The sequence below is a fragment of the Odontomachus brunneus genome, unplaced genomic scaffold (genome assembly GCF_010583005.1).
Source record: "Odontomachus brunneus isolate Ranch 3 - 2012 unplaced genomic scaffold, Obru_v1 Obru_scaffold_092, whole genome shotgun sequence".
Classification (NCBI taxonomy): domain Eukaryota; kingdom Metazoa; phylum Arthropoda; class Insecta; order Hymenoptera; family Formicidae; genus Odontomachus; species Odontomachus brunneus.
The window spans coordinates 1,053,224-1,068,189 of record NW_022639542.1 but is presented as its reverse complement, the minus strand read 5'-3'; the positions used below and the strand labels follow the sequence as shown (position 1 = coordinate 1,068,189).

The window sequence follows — 14,966 nt, the reverse complement described above, 5'->3', positions numbered from 1 at the left end:
ATAAAAGATAAATAAAATTCATGTGAAATGTACAACGGACAGTGTAAGTCTGCTCCTTCCGTGCATCCTAAATGTGAGGTAAACGTCGATTGTGTTTCTCGACCACCATAGTGCGCTCATTATTTCCTCTTGATGTTCTTACATGCCCACTCCAAACCCTCCTGAAAAAAAAATAAAGAAAGTCTTACGACAGTAAACGACAGTAGACGAGGTGGAACGAGCGACTTTGAAAAGTATCGTGTCCATGTGGCTCCTCGCAATTTTTTTCGCTCTTCCTGTGACCACATTCATTTTTTACAGCGGATACAATTACACGTATAATTGTTGCGGCGCGTTTCTCTTTTCTTAGTTTCGAGCCGAAGGACGGGTATCCTTTACACCCTTTTACGTACCTTTACACCCTTGCCCTCGATGGCGATGCAAGATTGTATTTGCCAATCACGATCCTTGATGTTGTGCAAACCAAGTCCCTCCGCTATCTCAGCCGCCGTCACAGCGTGTCCCAGATCCTGCTTATTCGCGTACACTAACAACGGCACTCCTCGTAATTTTTCCTCGAGCAGGAGTTCCGACAGCTCTTGTCCCGTTTCTTCGAGTCTTTTGATATCCGCGCTGTCAACGACGTAAATCTGTCGCCAGCATGCGTCAAGAAAGGTACGTGTTAATTTGCATTTTTCATTTGGCCAAAGGAACGCACAAGACTTCAGGTCCATACAATTCTCAAGGGAGAATTTATTTCGACCTATTTTCTAATAAAAAAATATTCCTAGGAAAAGTATTCCTAGGAAAAGTATTGCCTACGGATCTTCTACAGAGAAAGAAACGCGAGAGGCGTTACGAATACGTTGAAAATATCAGGAAGATAAACGATCTTTCAATGAAGAGAGAACCGAACCCGTATTCATCGGTCGTACATACATCGCCGTCTCTACCTGACAGCATGATCTAATGCACTATGTGTGCAGATGCTTGTTCCCGATAACAAACTTGCACAGCCCTGTCGTGGTGGCGTTAAAAACTATTGCCCCGGTTACTCGTAAATTTGCAAAGTGTTACCACTCGGTCTTCCAACGTCCATAATAAATACGTCGTGTCGAAAGAGCACAATAATAGAATTTACATTCTTTATGAAGCACATACGATTGCTCCCAATAATGGAAACAGAAACACGCCGTCATTCTACCTTCTGTTATTAAATTTCACGATAAAACGGTATTCTTTTTTCTCGATACCGTTGTGAAATTTTATGAAACAGTTACTTTATTAGGAGACGAGATGAATCTCCCAAAATAACGGCGACAGCTGATAACCTAAATCCATCATAAGGTAATATAAAAACACTCACCAGCACATCCGTGTTCTCGAAATAATTTCGCCAATAAGGTCGAATCTTTCGTGCCCCTCCGATGTCCCATACATTCAATTTGAAGCCTTCGCTTTGGACGCTCTTTATGTTGAAACCTTGCGTTGGGGTGACCTTGAGAAAATTAATCACGTGTCACGTGTATATCAAAGGTATCTCGTTTAGACGGACATTTATTGCATTTTGTGATAAATCGTCATTGCGCAAGCCAGGAGCTCACCTGCGTGATATCTTCGCTCGCCAGCGACTTCAAAATTGTCGTCTTTCCGGCATTATCCAGGCCCAACAGCAACAAACGCAGCTCTTTATCGGGATTCGATCGCAATTTCCGTAAAATAGCGAGCAGACCCTGATATTGAATGACAGTGTTATTTATAACTGGACGTAATATGCATGTCAAAATACGCTAGTCACGTTCGCTTTACATCTTTTTTCCATTTCAGTTGCAAAGATAAATTCTTCTTGCCACGAATATAAATAGAAAAATTATAAAATATCATGATTCTGTATTACCTTATGTTTTATATAGTGTTTGCGCAATTCGATGTCATGAATATCTACTTTGAATTATTGATTTTTTTACGTTCACTATATAACTTGTCTTTCAAGCATTGCGCTTTTATAAAAGAAATTGTAGTTTTGTATTTGCGTGAAAATTGTTCTACTAACCTACATTCGAAAATTAAGTAGTAAATAAAATTGATAAATGTAAAAACTTGCGCTATTGTGCGCTTCAAAGCTTCGAATTATCCGCGTAGTCAGTGCGTGCAATCTCATAAATCCCCAAAAAAGAATTCCCACCCAATTGCATACACGCGTAAAAGGTTATGGCGATGGTGTATAGCTTCTGATCTTATCCGAGTGCGTAAGTACAAGCGCAGTACGTGAAAGGATATAAGTGGGTTCTCATATTGTAAAGCAACGAGGAAAGAATAGTTTTTGGTAACGGAGTGTTTTCGCAATTTGTAAATTCCAATGCAGTGCTCGACGTAAATGCATTTTCCGCAGTGGTCTTCGAAGGTTATGTTTTGGTTGTACGTGCTTTGGAGCGTGTAACGCAGGAAAAGAAATAGTGCGTGTCATTGTGCATTTGTATTTTATTCACGTGATGTTTTTACCATTTTAGTTGGAATTTCAGGTACCGGAGCGGAGACGCAGTAACGATTTACTGCAATACGTCGACGACTTCGGTGCCGTTATATCAAAATGTTGTGTTGTTTTCCTGGTATCCAAGGGGGAGGCAGTGACATCTGTCCACTACGACCGATATCACGTGGTTGCCTGCTCGCTTGATACCGTTAGCAATTGCATCCGAATTATCGCACGTTAATATCGTCCTTATAAAATATCTGCAGTTGGTAAATAAACTACAGTCGGATAAACTTCCCAAAAACTATCCTTCCCCCAGAAGATATTCAAAAATAAAAATACGCAAAATGATCTCGAAGTACATAACTGAAGTTATGACTACAGTAATTAAAGTTTTCTATTAACGAAAAAAGACAAACATGTACAGAATAATTAATCCTAAGCGAAACACCAATTTTTCTCTAGAACGTTTTTTAAAAATAGTGTTTTTACATTGGACAATACTTTCGTTAAAAATTACCTATAATAAAATTAATTATAATATAATAAAATTGCTTATAATAAAAAACCTACAGTTTTCTGAAAAATATATCAAATAAAAGTTTTAGGATCTTAAGATCCGTTTAATTCTGCAACCAAAAGACTTTTCCCGAATTTATTATTAACGTTTAGAGCGTATAAATTAAATTGAATGTGAAACAAAACTACTTAAAAATGTTGCGTAAAAGAACGAAAGAACATATTCCATTAAGACAAGAATTCTACAAAGTTTGAATATTATCTTTGATTTCTTGATTAATGAGTTTAGAATATGAGAAATTTTTTTATAAACGTTCCAGTAAAAATCTGTATTTGGGAAATTTAAATTTAGACATTTTGTTTTCTTTTCTTTTTATTTTTTAAATCGATGAATTCGTGCACAAAGAATGAATATTTCGTCAAAATATATCACGTGGATAGTTTTAATAAATTCAACCAAATAATGTCGTACTGCTACATTACACAATTTCATATTTATCACTTACAGAAATATGCGGGTGTATTATACTGGCTTCAACGCTAGTCCCCTGTTTACGTGTCAGGATGGAATCATCACATCAATATCACAATTGACCGAGATTCCATTTTCTGAAATAACAAATATCGAGATAGGTTGGAATTATTTTCTTTTATGGCGAGGCACTGAATTATATATCACTGGAAAGATCAGTGAGAACGAAAATGACGAGAGAAACGGTCCTCGTTTAATACAGATTCCACAGGAATCATCAGGGAGGTAATGGATATTAAATATTTCATTGTTTAGGCCTTCGATTTATCTAAAGAATTAACATGCAAGTAATTTTATAATAGGGCAGCGATTTGTTATTTTTATTACTTCATTAACTTTGTACAGTTGCAAAATAGCTATCGCTGGTCGGGACAACGTAATTATTTTGTCAGCGCGTAACGAAATCTGGAAATATAAAATGTATGACGACTCTTGGCAAAAAGTGACGCCTTTTATTCTGAGCAATGATAACTTACAAACCGAATATGCTATCAAAATGTCACAAGCGGGATGTACAGTGGTATTGACTAATTTAGGTATGTAAATGAGAAGCGACACGGATCTTTCCGTTTTTTTATTCAAATGAATCTATAATTCACTCTAAACTTCAAACTGTCGTCGAGCAATATATTTTTAACGAAGATCTTTTTTTGCTTGTCGAGGACGCGTTTTCAACGTTCCAATCTTGGTTGAGATACCGAAGAGAGTCAAATTTACCGACATTGCCAGTGGTTTCGACCACACTATTCTGCTGGCGGAGAACGGCGACGTTTATTCGATGGGAATGGGAACGTATGTAACATTGCTCTTACGCGCAGTTACGCGCGAATTGTTAATAAACTCTCGGAAATATTATGATTCGTGACAGACGCGGTCAGTTAGGGCACAACGACTTGGAGGATTGCGATAACCCGAGGCTGATCGAGGCCCTGGCAGGTCTGAGGGTCGTACACATATCGGCAGGTGGATGGCACAGCGCAGTGGTGACCGATCAAGTCAGAAAATTTCGTCGAAACCGATCAATTTCACTGTGTATTGTATAGCCATAACTCTTAACAATCGTCTCACCCGATAGGGCGATCTGTACACCTGGGGATGGAACACGAACGGAGAATTGGGAATCGAAAGCGAGGACACGAAGGTGCACGCGGTTCCAACTCTAATAGATCTCAAAACTAACAAAAGTGAAGATTCAGAAATTAATGTGAAGAGCGTCGAATGCGGAAACGCCTTTACAATTTGCTTGACAGGTAATATAGCTAGACAGGTATACGTTAAGTGCGTCGCGACGAAAATTACATTTCCCATCACAAAGTGACGTCTTCGTCTCTACCTTTAGACGACGGATCCTTCTGGGGCTGCGGCACTAACAAGTACGGCCAGCTGGGGGTACTTCAACAGAATTTGGACAATCCACGTAAATTCGTTCGATTGAATATCGGAACGCTCGATCCTAAAACAGTGAAGAGATTTAAGTGTCGCGAATGGGGCACGGCGATAATCACGGAGTGACGTTGTACTTTTGCAAATAAAATTCCAAATTGTTTCCCCAGTGTCGTGTGCTCGTTCCTTTCGCTTCTCGTCACATATTCCCTGTGAGCGTCTCAAAGATCTGTGCGGCTTCCTTCGCCTCGATCAACGGTAGGATGAACCGTCGATTGTCGGCTAATACTTCGTCCTCGTGCAAGGAAGACGGCGGTGTTCGGGGAGCTGTTGCTTTTAACTCGTCAATCGTTTGGTTATTTATTCTGATGGTCGTTCTCGTTTCTGAAAACGAAACACTCGATATAGCTTATGACTATAACATTCGCTGTGACTCTGCGAAAGTAAACCGCTCTAATGAAGTAAATATGGAATGAAGTGAAGAGTAACAATAGCCTGTTAGGTCTTACGTCTTTTGCCGTTGCGGATGCCGGTTGTTAGCTCGACGGCCCTCTTTTCTAATCGTTCGCGAAGCTGCACGTCGAACGGAGCTTCCGCGAGTTTAATTTCGCGCGGTACTCGGAAGGTGCGCGGCATATAAAAGGTATGCATTTCTATTTGCGTTACGAAAACTGCGTACACGAGAGCGTACCGTAATTCGTTAGCGTACCTGCTCAAGGACGGAAGAGATGAGCCTTTTTTGTGTCACCTATCTTTATAACGAGAAACATTCGAAATGACTGTATGTCGCAATTTCTCCCAAGAGATTTCCTAAACACTTTTCAGTTTTTTCTTAAAACTTGTAATTTTTAAATTCTTAAATTTTCTGGTTAATCTTAGAAATTCCTCAAATTTGAAAGAAGTCAATCTTTTTTTATATTATATATCTTTAAAATGATAAGAAATGATTCGAAATGGCGGCAGTTTCTCAAATTTACATGCTGTACGTTGCATCGATAATAATATCCAATGCGGCGTTTGAAGTCGTTAAATCGGAGGATCGAGTCGCCGCGTTTTCGATTAGCGAAATCCTGCTCGAGGATTTTTCTGATAAATCGTTCGCTGCGCTAGAATAAAAATAATTCCCATAAAACTCACTTCCTGATAAAGCAGTGCATTTCGTAATGAATTAATGAAAACACCTCCGAAGAACGCTCAGTTTACCTGTTTCTGTGATTTCGATCCTGCAAGTTCTCCTGAGCGGAAGAGAGCTGGTTTTCTCGGGACGCGCGTTCAGCATCCTCTGTCGCTAATTCTTCGGGCAATTTGTTCGTAATTAAATATTTCGCTCCACTCGCAGCGGACTCGTCGATAGCGAGATGGTCGGGAAGAACATTAGAACATTCGTCGATGAGCAATTCCCAATGCAACAATTGATCGCCGGCAGATATTTTCTCAGCGACGCGGAGGAACAACGTTCTCATTTCCTCGAAAAAATACTCGCGGAGGAGTTTTTTATCTATAAAAGAATATTCTATTCTTCTCCGCACAAAGATCCACTTCTTGCGGAGGAAACTTAATTACGCACCCTACAAATGTTTCGCGCGCGAAAGATATTGTATCTGGTATTTGCAGTGTGACATTATTTTGCAGCTCGAATTACTTAGTACCTCGAATTAATTTCATCTCGCCGGCTAGCCAGCTAATTAAAACACTTCTATAATGATCGTCCAGATTATCTCTGTAGCGAAGAACTTGAAGCGCGATGGTATCCAAGAACCAGAAGGCAGCCTTGTTAGTCTCGTAGTCTGTAACACCCAGAAAATCGCCCAGCAATCTGCGCGACGATTTTAATTATTCGCTCACGCGCGCCCGGAATCCTCATAAATTATACAAGATGCTTCGCGTTCAAAACTTCACCGACTCGATGATACATCGCGGTTCCGCCGTCTCAAGCTTCACTGTTTTCCCGACCAGGCTCTTAAAAGTGCTCGGAAGAGTCGGCACATACGAGTTTCTTTCGGACATCTCTCTTTCTCTCTGTGACAGCCGCACGAACAGCCGACAGAAACACAAAGTTATCGCGAGATAACTGTTATCGCGACACGGTCACTGTTGCATTAATCTCCGCGATCAATGAGACATGCAGCTGACACCGAAATACCAGCTCGAATATGTCCACGTGTATGAAACCTTTAGAAAACCAATAAAATTACTATTTAAGTGCGCGGCTGCAATTTTAACTGACAGAAAGTTGTGAAGGTGAATTATATCCGATGGAACCGTGCTTCTATTTTTAGTGAATTCAGCGCGCCCTTCTTCGACCCGTTGAATCGCTCACGCAGCGCGACTCAAGTTATTAAACGATTTCATATATTATTAAATTGAAAACCAGGTTACGTCGCGTAAAGTCATTCGCGTCGGATACTCACGCCTGTGCGCCCACGCGATATGAATGCAATCACATTTCCAGCGGAGAATCGCCTGTCGTTGACGACGCGTCCGTATATATAGATATATATATGGGTGAGAATAACACACAAAAAATCACACGCGGAGACGACACTCCGTTTTGTTTTTTACTCATTGGTTTTATTAATTTTTTTTCCATATTTTGTTCAATATTTTCAGAAAATAACACTCCAAAGCGAAAAAACCGTATATTCTCACCAATCCCAATGTATGTATAATATATATATATTATACTTCTCATATATAATATATATGTATATATATATAATATATATATAATGTATACTTTTATACTTTATATATAATAATATTATGTAGAGTAGCGCACACTTTAGACTGTTATGTATCGATACCTTTTATAATTTTATCGATAAATTACAAATATTGAAAAACATGAAACAGACACAGTCGGCGGGGACGCGCGGACTTCGGCGTGGGGACTTTTCTTCTCTTACGGAACCGTGAAAAAAGTTTTTCTTTCGCGACGGATACTGCCGCCCGCCGCTTCCACGTCCACCCGATCCGGAATAAATCAGCGGGGGAATCGATCGGCCGGCCCGAAGGAACGTCTCAAGTCTGCGAATCGAGGGAACCTCGGAGGAAAGGACAGAGCGAGAGAGAAAAAGAGAGAAGGAGAGAGAAAGTGTGGGAGAGGAGAGGAAGAGAACAATGCGATCGAACACGAGATGGAGAATCTTTATCTGCGCGACAAGTGTTGTATGTACCCGCTCAAGTTCTCGATTGAGGAGGGTCGCGAGATCCAAGAGCGCGTAGAATTGGCAGAAGAGGAAGGATTACGCACGGTGTGGACGGAAGCGGAAGCGGCGGGGTCTTCGTCTTCTCTCGTCGAACTCTAATAACTATAATATATAATATGTAATACACGTATACGCGCGAACATACGCGTGCCCCGGCGCGACTGACTTTTTTTTTATTTATATATTTTCACACCGAAGTCAGAAAGGCAATACGCAGTATGAACTTACTTAGTACATTTGTGTTTTGTGTGTGTGTGTATGTGTGTACGCGTTTACGTGTGTGGCTTTTACAACTATTTTTTTTCTCATTTGTCTATTGTTCCGTGCCTTCTTCTTCTGTTTCTTCCACTACTTCCGCGCTTTACTCTTCTTTTTGTCTTTTTTCTCTTCATCATCATCATCCTCTTCTTCTTCCGTCATTTGGTTCTTCTATTTTACATTTTTTTCGCTTTTTTGTCCCATAATAACGCCCTCTCTCTCTCTTTCTGTCTGACAATTCGCTTCGTTAGATCGTTCTGCCCCCCATTTTACCTCGCAACTCCCCGTTTCTCTAATCACTTTCGGTAGTCTTATTCCGTCTTCCCCCCTCCCCCCCGTTCTTCCGAGTCACGAAAATTATCCGGAGACACGTGAGAGTAAGAGGGATAGAGAGGTACGAAGAGGAGGGATTTGAAGGATTGGGTGGTCGGAGGGTAGCTGAGAGATAATCGTATACAGACGCGGCTAACGGAATCAATCAACGTTGAACCAAGGCAAAAAGAACAAAATCAACAAGTAAGGAAAGAAAAAGAAATCACATACACTGGTGGGATGGTGACAGTTGCGATCGCAATACGTGACATCGCTCGCTAGTTAAGTCCTCCGAGGAAATCAGAGATCTCTCGTCGAATCCTATTACGAAACGTAACTCGAGCACCCGACAAAGAACGCGAACACGCTCATTGGAGATGTCTAACGTATGTTAATCACCGTTGCGTGAAAAACACTGTTCCTATCAGGACCATACAATTTCCAACTCCTGAATTTGTAAATTATGGAAGCTGCATCGCTTATTCTTACTTATCCCCTTTTCAGTCCTCCCATTACTCGCTACGACATTAATCCTCGCGTCACACGTACTTCTGTTCGCATCCAGCGAATTTCTCCGCGTGTCTCTGTCGATTTTTATTTTCCGTATTAACAGTCGCTCTACGTACAGATACATGAACGATCGATCGATTCAACTTGTTTTCTCCAAGCCGTATTCCACACTAAATTAACTGATCCAAGACTCGAGGTGAAAATCTCCAGAAGAATTTCATGTTACTAGAACACGAGATTTCAGAATGATAAAATTACGATATTTCTGCATTACACTTATATATATATATATTTAATTACTTTCCTTCGCGATGTGTTTAGAGATCTTTTGTGATTCCAGAAAACCTGCCGGCGATTACACTTGTCTCTTGAGATCGCAACAGACTTTGAGATAAGGCGCGCTTCCCCGTGTATGAACAGTGAGACACCACAATTTCTCTCGTAGTCGGATTTTTTTTAGCGTGAGACTCATGTCTCATCGTATCGTATACAAATCACCGTGAGGATCTAAACGAGAAAGAAATTGGGAACGTGCAATTGCACACACACACATACACGCGCATATTCGGAGAAGCGTAAATTAACGAATCAGCTTGAACTGAATATTTTTCAATCGATTTTATTGAAAATAATACAACAAAATGTCTCATAATAATAATAATATTAATAATAATAATAATTAAAAATAATTAATAATTATAGATACGTACTGTTCTACTCAATATCTAGATAATCGCCTTAAAACATCGTTTAAATAATAATATTATCATCGTCATTTTAATCCATGTAATAATAATAAAATAATAATAATAATAAAGGCAATAAAGTTAATAATAATAATATATCATAGAATAATGTATCAATAAACAAACTTAATAGACTAATTACTCGTTAATCATTCGTCATCGTTCTCGATCGCTATCAATGGATCTTTTACTTTACCTAGTCATCAATAATGGATAATTAATTAATTCATTAATTAAATTACACGTTGCTTGGATATGCACATAGAGATATAAAGTCGTTTTTGGTCCCACCTAACTGCAAACATTATATTCATACAATTTTTTGTTATGTGTGTGTGTATCGCTTGGATCGCTTTACATGTATATGCGTGTGTGTTTACGTGTTGGTGTGCACGTGTTGCAAATAACTACTGTCCCGCTATCGGTAAAGCTGTCGTTTCTCTATTTTCCCCTTTGTCCCCCGCATTCGTATTCCGAAATAACCTATCGCGTATACACATGTGAACAGCATTTGTGTTGTCGCGTTATGAGTGCGAGTAACACTCGAGTCGTATCGTCGCGAGACGCGATGTGTCCCCCCCGCTCTGTGTGAGGGGGGACCGGGATGTGTGTGTGTGTGTGTGTGTACCGCAAAGAATGACACACGAAAGACGAAACGCGAAAAATGAACAACTACAATAGAAAGGACTCGCGAAGAAGATTCGGTTTCCGTACCTTCGGCGGCCGTAAACAGTCATCAAGGTGTACGCGTTCTTCGCGCGTCGCCAATAGAAAATATACATACACGTATATAATATATATATATGTATATATCGATGATTACAATGTATACATATCGCTCTTTTCCCGTGTCCCGCGCCACCGTCCCGTTGTCACTGTTCACCCCCGCGTGTCTCGTTAGCTTCTCTCGTGCCTCTTTCTCTCTGACTTCTCCCCTTGAACGCTCCCTATCACTCGGGGACGAGTGTCGTCGTCATGTCATCGTCGTCGTCATCGTCATTGTCGTTGTCATCGTAACCGTCGGAACACGCACTCCTCCAATTCACCGCGTTTAACCCCCGTCTTACAACTGGCATTGCGTTCCGTTCTCGTTCCGCATTCCGCTCTTTTACAGTACGCTTATAAGTTACCTAATAACATTACTCTCACTAGACACATCGCCGTGCGAGGGCGGACGCCGCGACGCGGGTCGTCGACGGGGCTCGGCTCGTTTACACGTCGCCGAGTGTCGTATCGACGACGCGCGTGCACATGTGTACATATGTGTCTGTGTGTGTGTGTGTGTGTGTGTGTGTGTCTCGACCCGTCCGACGCGTCCTCCCTCCACGTGAGATATACATATTTCTTCTTCCTCTTTGTTTGTTTGTTTTTTTTATTCATCCCCGTTTCCTCTCGCTTACAGCCAATTGAGATAATTTTTTTCCCCGCGGCACACCGGGAGGCGTCACACGCGCTCATCCCTGGTCGCCGTGTAAACCTAATTAATCTTTCTTATTAAGGCTACGCCGCGCGCAATTTTTCGCAATTTACAATTTCCTCGCACGAATACTGGTTTATATCAGTCTCATAATTCTCCCGCCGAGCCCGCTCGAGCCGGCGGCGCGGCGTTCGCCGGTGCGTCTTCGCGGCGAGTGCAGAGAGACGCGCCACGACGCCGTTACCCGCTCGGACCGGACTCTGCGTATTAATGTAATGCCAGTTGTACGCTTTTTTTATTTTTGCTCTCGGAGACGACCGTTCGTGTCGCGTTCATCTTTCCGGCGGGGAAAACGCGCGCACCCTGAGGACGATCATTCGCGGTCATCGTTTCTGTGCCGGTCGACATACGTGCTCGATCGCCCACTATTAGTAATAATGATCAACAATAACGATTCACAAGGAGATCTATTATTTTCTAATTCATCTTCCAATCTCTGTCTCTCTTTCTTTCTCTACAGCATTTCACGATGCAATTTGGCGATTCTTTTGTATTTCTTTGCGAAAGTGTTGATGGAAAATTTTTTTTTATACGAGATGCATGCAAATATAAATTAAAATTAAAGCTCTTGGCTCTGCACGTCAGAAGCGAGAAATGACATGCTGAAAATTTTGGCGTGTCATTTCCGAATAAAAAAATATCTGTGCGAAAGAACAGTTGGAGATTGCTCGAGCACACTTGTAAAATGTCTCGAAAACTATTCTTTCCCCATGATAATTAATAAATAAAATTGAACGTGACAGAATTATGAAGAAGGATAGGTTAGAAAGGAAAGTCACATGTTAATTTTACAGCGATTTATCGACTATCAAGGGGAAAGGATAGTTTTCAGAGCATTTTGCGAATGTAGTCAAGTGATCAGAAGTGTCCTTTCCTACAAACATCTTTTCGTTTAGAAATGGCACGCAAGAATAGTGGTCATACGTTTTCTCGTTTCTGATGTCGTCAATTTCGCGACTCAGAAGCCTTAATACAACTAATAACTCAACATAATAAAGCGCGATATTTGAGAGTTGACGAAAAAGTCGGCCCAATTTGAGCGCGGTTTAGTGAAAGGCAGATGCGAACGATGTGATTATGTCGCGATTGGCGTATCGTCCGAATTCGCGTTTCATCGCGCGTCACAATGGGATCCGCGCTTTCCACTTCCTCCGAATAAAAATCTAAAAACCCAACGCGCACGGCCGCCGGTTTTCGGCGCGACCGCGTATCGATTGCAGTCACGAAGTTACAGAGCAATCGGCGCGCCGTCAGACCGGACCAGTAACGAATTTACACGCAACGATCAACAACGTCAAAGCGAATTTGCATCGGGCATCGCGCGTACACCCGCGCATCATCCAGCGTTGATTTCGTCAGCCGGGACTCTCCTTGTGTGTCGGAAGGGCGCGTTTTCCCCCTCGTCTCCACGACGAGCGACGAGCAGCCGCGCGAATCGCGCGGCGCGACTTAAGTGAGGCAGAGAGAACATCCACGTGGCTGCCTCGATCGCACCGTCGCGTGAAAGAGGTAGGAAGCCGCGATGATCTTCTCTCTTCTCAGAAAAGGCTGGGCCCCCTCGGAAGCAGGACGAAGGGCAACCCCTTCGTGCGTCCTCCGTGAAAGTCGAGTCGCGTCGCGCGCCCTTCGCGCGTCACGGACTCGTCGCCTCGCCTCCCCCCTTCCCCTTTTCCTTCTCCCCCTGCCGGTTCACACATTTCGTATCGTTAACATACTTCAAATAGTATTATACCTCACAACCATTTTGACAACAATCAACCGTCAACAAAAGAGCGTCCTACCTCAAAGAACCTGCAAAAAGTGCGCCACCCAGCCAGCGTCGACCTCCGGCGACGCCTTGCGACCTCGCGGTCCCCGTTTTGATTTCGTGCCGACCGCGGCCCCGGGAGGTGACTGACGGCCGGCCTCTCTCGCGGCCACCTCGTCGTTGCCCGGAAGCCGAGCTTGCCGGCTGACGTATCACATGTTTCAAAACTACGAACCACGTACGTACCGCGATCGTCTCGCCATTCTCGCATTCATTCACAGATCGCAGAACAAAATGCCCTTTGATTTCTTCCTCTCCCTTTCTTTCTCTCTTATCCGCTCTCGCTTCATCTATTTCTCTCTCTCTCTCTCTCTCTCTCTCTCTCTCTCTCTCTCTCTCACGTTCGCTCTCTCACATACGCTCGCTCCTTCCCTCTCGCTTGCGCGTTCTCTCATTCATCGTTCGAAGATTCGCTCTCCCGAGAGAGTGTATCTCTCACTCACACATCTCACGCAGTCGGATTCGTCGCTCGCATTCGAAAGACGCTCGACAGGTCGCGAATTCCGCTTCCGTCGCTTCCCTTCGCCTCGGATCCTCGTCGTCGAAGGGCGAGATCGTGGCGCGCGGCGTTCGCGGCGAGGTGGAAGATCATCGATCGAGTGAGACGCGATTAATCAAGTCCACGTCATTCGCGCGATTCCAACGGAGATTTTCTATCTCTTTTTCTTTTTTTCACGCGCCGAATCCGATTATTGCGAAAGAATTTAATTAAAGCCCGCGCTTTCCGCAATAATCGTTCAGAAGTATCTTCGATAGCATTTTAGTATTCTCCGATAATAATATAGAGATGAATGTGTATATTGGAGAGAGGGCGCACCATAACTTCCGATAACTAAAAAGCCCGGATTTCAGGAGAATATTCCCTCTCTTTCCTCCTGCCACCCCTTTTTCCTGCGCGTGGTTGTATTGGAAAAAAGTAGTTCGATTTGCGCGCGCGTGAAAAAAATGACTCGCGAACCGTGTTGAATCAAGAACAATAATCCTTCGCAAGACGAGAAGACATATGTACGTCTTGTAGATCGCCGTGACGATCGCAATTTTCTACAGTTTTCGATAATTCTCGGCAGCGTGACGTGTCCCAATCGCGCAGGAGACATTCCTCTTTCTTTCTTTCTTTCTTTCCATTCTCTTCTCGTTGCTCGAGAAAACGATTTTCCGCGGCTTTCGATTTTGACGGGGTATGCGCCGCTCGCGCATTAACAATTGACAGTACCAACAGACCTTGGTCTTCAATTGGTTTATCGCTCGGCGCGAGATTGGCTCGCTTCTCGAAAATTGATCGCGCTCCAATTAGTAGCAGACGACCGCCGATGAATTTCCACTTCGCCGCGCCTCGTCAATTATTACTCGCTTAATTCTCCCCTGCAAGCGTCCTTCCTCAGTCGCATCTTGTCGCACGAAATGCGCACCGTTTCCTTCGCCCAGGCGCCGATTCTCCGTCGAGAGCTCGCGTCGTCGTCGAGGAGTCGCGAGATGCCCCCTTCTTGGCCAGAAGGGGGGCCGCCGTCCACTCTTCGAGACACGCAGCCGCGGGGATTCGCCGCCGATAAACGAACAGAGCGATCGTTTAAGATCCGAGCCGTATCTTGAAGGAGCTCCGAGTGTATCACGTTCTAATGGCCGCCCGTAAATTGCCTGGCGACAAATCCCGACTGCGACTTGTGTATTTTATCGTCGTCGACGACGACGACGACGCGCTCGCACGACGGCACGAATCGCCCTCTCTCTCTCTCTCTCTCTCTCTCTCTCTCTCTCTCTCTC

General features: G+C 43.1%; 3 protein-coding genes across 7 annotated transcripts in view; 1 reads left to right on the top strand and 2 right to left on the bottom strand.

The window, feature by feature from the left end:
• Positions 1-11: 11 nt before the first annotated feature.
• On the bottom strand, positions 12-2,596 carry LOC116848237 (ADP-ribosylation factor-like protein 3). The gene is made up of 5 exons (XM_032824120.1): positions 2,482-2,596; positions 1,584-1,712; positions 1,346-1,477; positions 393-629; positions 12-161 (listed from the first exon to the last, which is right to left on the bottom strand). The coding sequence occupies exons 1-5, from the start codon at positions 2,482-2,484 to the stop codon at positions 120-122; spliced, it is 543 nt and encodes a 180-aa protein (XP_032680011.1). The 5' UTR covers positions 2,485-2,596; the 3' UTR covers positions 12-119.
• Positions 2,176-5,056, top strand: LOC116848235 (RCC1 domain-containing protein 1). 5 transcript variants are annotated; one of them, XM_032824115.1, is made up of 7 exons: positions 2,176-2,228; positions 3,480-3,728; positions 3,849-4,039; positions 4,166-4,295; positions 4,372-4,498; positions 4,579-4,753; positions 4,843-5,015. In XM_032824115.1, exons 2-7 carry the CDS (start codon positions 3,484-3,486, stop codon positions 5,013-5,015), a joined length of 1,041 nt encoding a protein of 346 aa, XP_032680006.1. In that variant the 5' UTR covers positions 2,176-2,228; positions 3,480-3,483. The 5 variants fall into 5 exon arrangements, with proteins under 5 accessions (XP_032680006.1, XP_032680009.1, XP_032680008.1 ...); XM_032824118.1 differs by having other exon boundaries at positions 2,183-2,224; XM_032824117.1 differs by having other exon boundaries at positions 2,187-2,435.
• LOC116848271 overlaps positions 3,327-14,966 on the bottom strand; it is a 22,431-nt gene continuing 10,791 nt past the window's right edge. Inside the window, exons 3-6 of the mRNA XM_032824172.1 lie at positions 6,536-6,715; positions 6,090-6,384; positions 5,396-5,631; positions 3,327-5,270 (exon numbers count right to left, since the gene is read on the bottom strand). Of these exons, the coding sequence (XP_032680063.1) occupies positions 5,086-5,270; positions 5,396-5,631; positions 6,090-6,384; positions 6,536-6,715 (896 nt within the window). The 3' untranslated portion in view covers positions 3,327-5,085. The remainder of the gene's footprint in view (positions 5,271-5,395; positions 5,632-6,089; positions 6,385-6,535; positions 6,716-14,966) is intronic.